At 34.8% G+C, this 7,427-nt stretch overlaps 1 protein-coding gene across 2 annotated transcripts in view; it reads right to left on the bottom strand.

The window, feature by feature from the left end:
* The window catches only part of KIAA1715 (KIAA1715 ortholog), a 66,501-nt gene that overhangs the window by 40,334 nt on the left and 18,740 nt on the right, over nucleotides 1-7,427 (bottom strand). For both annotated transcript variants that reach the window (XM_006760593.2, XM_006760594.2), the window contains exon 5: nucleotides 6,839-6,879. In XM_006760593.2, the coding sequence (XP_006760656.1) occupies nucleotides 6,839-6,879 (41 nt within the window). The remainder of the gene's footprint in view (nucleotides 1-6,838; nucleotides 6,880-7,427) is intronic.

Raw genomic sequence — 7,427 nt, 5'->3', positions numbered from 1 at the left:
TATTAGAACAATGTATCTTGGATGTTTTCACTATGTATCTTTGCTACGCAACACCAATGTACATGTTTACATCTGGTTTTAGAATTGCATTATTGATCATGAGTAACGTGAGTAATAATATTACTCGAGTGATGCCCAACTCTGGCCGTTGCGAGAGACAAATATTTGCAATTTTTTGTCTCTGTCGATGTGTGTCACCCAAAATGAGTTCGAGTGTCACCTCTGACACACGTGTCATAGGTTTGACATCACTGTCCTAGGGCAATGGAAACAGGAGAAAATAAACAAATGAAACTATATCAAAATAAAAAGCTTCTGCATAGCAAAAGAAACCATCAACAAAACAAAAAGAAAGTCCACTGAATGGGAGAACATATTTGCCAACGCTATCTCAGATAAGGATTTAATCTCCAAAATTAACAGGGAACTCATACAACTTAAAAGGAAGATAAACAATCCAATCAAAAAATGGGCAAGGACCTAAATGGACATTTTTCTAAAAAGAACATACAGAAGGCTGGGAGACATGCTCAAAGTCACTAATCATCTGAGAGATATAAATCAAAACAACAATGAGGTACCACCTCACACCTATCAGAATGGCTATCATCAACAAATCAACAAATGACAAGTGCTAGAGAGGATGTGGAGAAAAAGGAACCTTCATGCACTGCTGGTGGGAATGCAGACTGGTGCAGCCACTGTGGAACAGTATGGAGATCCCTCAAAAAATTAAGAATGGAACTCTCATTCGACCCAGTAATCCCAGCTCTAGGAATCTCTCCCAAGAAACCAGAAACACCAATCAGAAAGGACATATGCACCCCTATGTTCACAGCAGCACAATTTATAATAGCTAAGATTTGTGAACAGCCTAAGCGCCCGTCAGCAGGTTAGTACTTACAAACTGTGGTACATCTACACAATGGAATACTATGTTGCTATAAAAAAAAGAATTTTTACCATTTGCAACAGCATAGATGGACCTAGAGAGCATTACGCTAAGCGAAATAAGCCAGTTGGAGATAAATATCACATGATCTCACTCATATGTGGGATATAATGAACAACATAAACTGATGAACAAAAGTAGATCCAAAGACAAAAGAAACACTGAACAGACTGTCCAACCTCAGAGAGAAGCCGGGGGGGCGGGGGGAGTAACAGGTCAACCAAAAGACTTGTATGCATGCATATTAGCATAACCAATGGACACAGACACTGGGGCAGTGGGGGCTTGTCCTGGGAGGCGGGTGGGGGGGGGGGGGGGTGTCAATCCAGGAAAAAGGAGACATATGTGATTTTTTAAACAATAAAAAAGAGAAATAGAAAAGAAATGGATTATATCTAAATAAAAGTGGTAGCCACTGAGCCATATGTGATAAATTTGCACTTAAAATTCTGTTTGTGCAACTGAGGAATTAAATTGTAATTTTATTCCATTATAAATAATGTAAATTTTAAAAGCTACTTGGAGCCCTGGCCGGTATGGCTCTGTGGTTGGGCGTCATCCCATGCATGGAAGAATTGCTGGTTCATGCCAGGGTTGCTAGGGTTTCAAGCACCATCCCCAGTAGGGGGTGTGCAGGAGGCAGCTGATCAATGTTACATCCTCACATCGATGTTTCTCTCTCTCTCTCCCTCCCTTCCTCCCTCCATCTTCCTCTCTCTCTAAAATTCAATCTAAAAAATCTAAAAAAAAAAAAAAAAAGCTAGTGGTTACTGATTTGGACAGTACAGGTCTAAACTGAGACTACTGCTAGGTTTAAAAATATGATTAGCTACTACTGTGATCTTTAACACAAAACCAAAATGTCTCTTCATCAAAGGATTGTAATTCCTGGTATATCATTCAACAAATATTAATGTTTATGTCCATGTACATGTAAAGTATCTTAAAACCATTTTAAAAGCACTGATATAAATCCATCCCCCTTTTCTTTTGCATTTACTTCTAGCCAAAATTTTTCACATAACAGCATAACACACTTATCTATACGATATTTTAAGTGAATAACTTGTTTTAAATAGACATTCCGATCAGTGGAAAGAACATAAACTTGTAACTTTGAAGTCAGAAAAGAGCTGGGTTCAAAGCACATCTCCATTCTTAATCATCTAGAAAGATTTTAAGCAAGTGCATTTCCTAAAAGTAAACACTAACACAAAATAAATGTCAAAAACATTTTAATTTTTAATTTATGGGCCAGTCTTATTATTAATGGTGAGCCTGGCTAGTGTCGCTCAGTGGTTGAGCATCAACTCACTGAACCAGGAGGTCACCATTCCATTCCTGGTCAGGGTATATGCCTGAGTTGCGGGCTTGAACCCCAGTAGGGGGCATGCAGGAGGCAGCCAATCAATGATACTCTCATCATTGATGTTTCTATCTCTCTCTCCCTCTCCCTCTCCCTTCCTCTCTCTGAAATAAAGAAAAAAATATTAAAAATGGGGGATTAAACTTTTTAAAAAATTTTAATTTTGAAAGATAATTCTACACATATTTAATATTTAAATTATCATTATTGAAATGAAATTTTAAAATACACACATTATTAATTGCCCTAGCCAATATTCTTGATTTCTGTTCCATGAAAAATACCCCAAATGTAGAAAAATTTCTTTCATTTTACATTGGCTTAGGTCAAATTATTAAGAATGTGCTCAAAGGCATCTTCAATTCAGAACATTAGGGTACATGTTGCGACATTTAAACTCATCTTTTTACAACAATGAAAATATTGTCTGTTTACCCTGATTTGTGTTTTGCTGTTGAAATCAATATTGTATTGACTAATTCAGATTTTACATCATTTTCTAATTTCATATAGGAGTATTTCACAATAATAGTCACAACTTTTCTCTCTCTACACTTTTTTGTTAAAGTATTTACAGAGATCTGTAGCCTATAGTGAATATTCAAACACTGGAAAATGCCAGCAAACATTATTGGATAATATAACAATGTAATATTTGAAACATCTAATGAGGTTAACAACCTTACAGAGAATCACATGCTGAAATTGCCAATTTAAGGCCATCCTTTATTTCCAAATTTATTTCATGGAAGATCATTTGCAGGATTTTGTATAAAGTATAATATATGTATAAACTTATTAACATTTATTTGTGAGAACTCACCATTAATAATAAGACAGGCCTATAAAACATACTTATAAAATGGTCACAGGAGCAAGACTGACTAATTAGATTGTTCCACTTCTCTTATACATGGTCCTGTTCCCAGACATGTCCACATTAACTTACAGCTCAGAATGTAAGCATTTCTAGCTCTTGTTTTCAAGTGACATTAGTGGATTCTTTTGAACCAGTAATATTTGTAGTTGAGAATTATAACACTTCTTCCCATGTTTCCAATTTCTCAACTGATTTTTTTCAGGATTTGGTAAATTTCCTGAGAAATGCCGGGAAGAAGTTACCACACAGAAATGCTATCTTGGAAAAAACATGGCATTTTCATGAAGCCATTTAAAGAGGTCATTTTGACTCATGTGTTCTATCTTGATTTTGAATCTTTTTGATAGGATGCTCATGGATGCAGGGGGATTATATATTTAACAATGATTTTTTTAAAAATGAAAAAAAAATTTAAAGACCACAAAATATGTGAGTGGCAAAATATACACATCCAGACTTGGAAGTTTTTTAGATAACTTAAGATTAATCCCTAGCTTTATTTTAATAAGTAAATATTTACATTAAGTTCTTAGATTTAAAACACTGTTAAGATGTTACTCATTTCCTTTCTAAGTAATTTAACTTTTTAATCAATTGGTAATTCACATTCACTGTTAAAAATTATACTTTTACAAATTACATATTACATTACAAATCTAATCATATTAAAGAGATGCATCCCTAAGAAAACCACCTTTAATAAAATATCAAGTAGTAAATATAGTGTATTAATTTTGTTAATAAAAGAGAAGGTTTAGGAGTTGGATAATTTTGGACTGATAGTCATTTTCCTGCAGACATTTCAACAATAAAAGTATTTTTAAAGCTATAGCTGTAGAGTGAAAACTTAAACATCAATGAACAAGATCACTGTAGGGAGCGGCTCTAGGGTCAAGCCTCAGGCTGACCTGTGGCAGGGCCACAAACAAGTCCCAGCCTAGAGGGCAGAGCTCTCCTAGCATAATTAAGCCTGACCTTGTAGCACTCCCTAATTCCTTCCTAAGTAGCTAATGGGCTTGTGGGAGGTGCAGCAAGTATTGCCAAAACAAGAACATTTGTATACAAGTTAATCTACCCTTGTTTTAATCAGACTATAAAATAAAGCATCGGCTTGCAGGCTGGGTCTTTTGTGTCCTCATCCAGGCACCAGAGATCCACCGAGCCCCAGCTGTATTCTCGTCTATCTTTTCTTCAATCCTTCACAGCCCCGCCTCAGGTTCACCCTTGGCCATGCTGGTACGGCACAGATCAGTTTTAATTATTTAGCTTTTGCTCAAACTAATGTCCCTTCTTTTTCCTCTCATAACCAGCACAATCATTAGCTAGCCCTGGCCTACTACTATTTCCCCCTTAACAAACCTATTGTTCTAAACAAATTGTAAACCTACTCAAACAAAGCAGTTTTGTTAAGTGCTCCAGCAATGAAGGCCAAGGACTAGTTCCCAGAAGCAACAGTATTATTACCAGCAACATTCAAGTCAATATAAATTGTGTTCCCTAATTAATGAGTTATAATAGCCAACTTATTTTTCCTTAATCATACTATAAGAAAAATGCCATACTGAACTATACTGTAATACTAATGCTTCATAATCATTTTAATATTCAACTATTGAACCCTGAAATGAATTTTCCAACTGTCAGGCCTAAATGAAGCACTTTTTATGTTGTGAGTCCTTCAATGGCTATTAAAGAATTAGTAAATAGCTTGCCTTGCCCTTTCACAGAATTTTCCAAGTTTGCTCCAAGATTCTGTTTTCTGGTGATGTGATGCCACTAATATGGGAATGGTTTCTCATCACTTGGAATATTTTCTTTTCTTCTGTGTTTCTTTCTCTTTTTTTCTTTTGTCTTCCTTGTCTTTTTTCTACTTTAATCAATACTTACCCATTTTAGTACATACAGGGCTTGGCTCTGACCACCAAAACCTGCTCCTTAATATCGTATCAGAAAACTGTATCAATCATATCACAACTTCTAGATTATGAGAACCATCATTATTTCCTCACTTTGGTTTTTTTCTCAATTAAAGTTTACATTCAATATTATTTTGTATTAGTTTCAGGTGTACAGCATAGTGGTTACACAATCACTTTACAAAGTGTTCCCCCTATTTTTCCAGTACGCATCTGGCACAATACATAGTTATTACATCATTGACTATATTTCCTATATTTACATCTCCATGACTAATTGGTAAAGTTCTCAATCCCTTCACCTTTTTCACCCAGCCCCCCAACTCCCCTCCCCTCTGTCACCTATCAGTCTGTTCTCTGTATCTGTGAGTCTGTTTCTGTTTTATTTGTTCATTTACACTGTTCTTTAAATTCCACATATAAATGAAGTATTTCCTCACTTTGAATTCTAGCTGCTCCATAATGTATAGAATGCCAGAAACTTAATACAATATAATGAAAATATTTCTATGTTTCAATTTAGGACCATGAAAAATGTTAATGCAATTTTGATAAATACCTCATAGAACATTGAAGAAACATTAAACAAAACATATAAGAAAGACTTTCGGCCGAAACCAGTTTGGCTCAGTGGATAGAGCGTCGGCCTGCGGACTGAAAGGTCCCAGGTTTGATACCGGTGAAGGGCATGTACCTGGGTTGCGGGCACATCCCCAGTAGGAGATGTGCAGGAGGCAGCTGATTGATGTTTCTCTCTCATCGATGTTTCTAACTATCTCTCTCCCTTCCTCTCTGTAAAAAATCAATAAAATATATATATAAAAAAAGAAACCCTTTCGAACTTAGTTTCTTTATTTTCAGGTACTTAAAACCCTCAAGAACAATGTCTTTTACTACCAATTCACAGAACAAGTTTTAACATTAATCCTAACCATATTAATTTTACTGATTTCATATATAATTATTACATATTACATTTAGACTAAAATATATTCATCATTTGCATCTAATTAACATGATAGTACTATCAATTATCATTTTCATACTTCAAAAAAATAATTACATGAAAAAAGTACATGTAAATTCAAGTCAAAAGCCAAGTTCAATTAACTTATTAGAGACTACTATATATATAAACCTCTAAATATCTAGGGCCCTTTCACTCTTGGCCCTCCTTCCAACATATCGGAAAGATGCATTTAACTGTCCCTACAATAGCTACCCATGTAATCTGAGTTGCTGACAAAAAATGAAAGAAACCAAAGGGGGGGGGGAGAGATCTCTTTCTCCCTTTCTTAAGTCTTTTTATGTTAAATTTGTCTCTTACAATCAATCTTTTTGATTCCCTCTCTCTTACCCTTATCATGTCAAGAAAAGTTAAAAACTGACATATGTAAATGTTTGGTCCTTTTTTACCCCTAATCAATAATCAATCTGGACACCACTTTTTCATCTCTCTGCCTTATTTAGTCCTCCAATATTATTCATTTACTTACTTCTCAGCTTCCAACTGATATAGATTCTCAGGATCTCAAAAGTCCATTAGCTACTTTTTCCTGTCAATCATTATCAACTAGCAAAAATATTCATAATTTACCTTCATCATTAAAATGCTATCTAAAAGCATATTTGTTTCTTAGAAGAGTCATTACTTACAACATATAAACATTATTCAGTTCTATATTAGTTTTACATAAATTAACTTTAAGTAAAAGTTAACTTACTATTTTTTTCTTCTGGGATTTTAAATCATCCAATGCTTCATCTAGAAAAAGAAATTTAAATCAAAGCTAAATGAGATATTAAGATACTTAAAGAAAAAATCATGCCAAATGATACACATTAAGCTACTACAAGAAAACTTTCTCATTTTAGTATTTCTCACTGATATATACAGAAAAAAAATGACCTCAATCTTTACCCATATACCGTATTTGCCGGCGTATAAGACGACTGGGCGTATAAGACGACCCCCTAACATTTCCACTCAAAATACAGAGTTTGTTATATGCTCGCCGTATAAGACTACCCCCTCTTCCGCACACCTTCCACACACCAAATAAAAGGTAAAACAATATCAGATTTGATTTTAACATTTTAATTTATATTCAAATGCTTATGACATGCAGGAAAACTGTCACAAGGCTGTATGTAATCAAACATATACATAAAACAGTGCAAGTTTATTACCGGTAAACATACCAGTAATTCACTAAAGAAAACACACTCTATAGACTGGTACCGTAGATGCTTCTCAGGAACACAGGCAAGCAGCCCACAACCTAGAGGGACTGTCAATGATAGAAGAAAGAT

This window comes from Myotis davidii, unplaced genomic scaffold (assembly GCF_000327345.1).
Source record: "Myotis davidii unplaced genomic scaffold, ASM32734v1 scaffold370, whole genome shotgun sequence".
NCBI classification, from domain to species: Eukaryota; Metazoa; Chordata; class Mammalia; order Chiroptera; family Vespertilionidae; genus Myotis; species Myotis davidii.
This window is presented reverse-complemented; position numbering and strand designations above follow the sequence as displayed.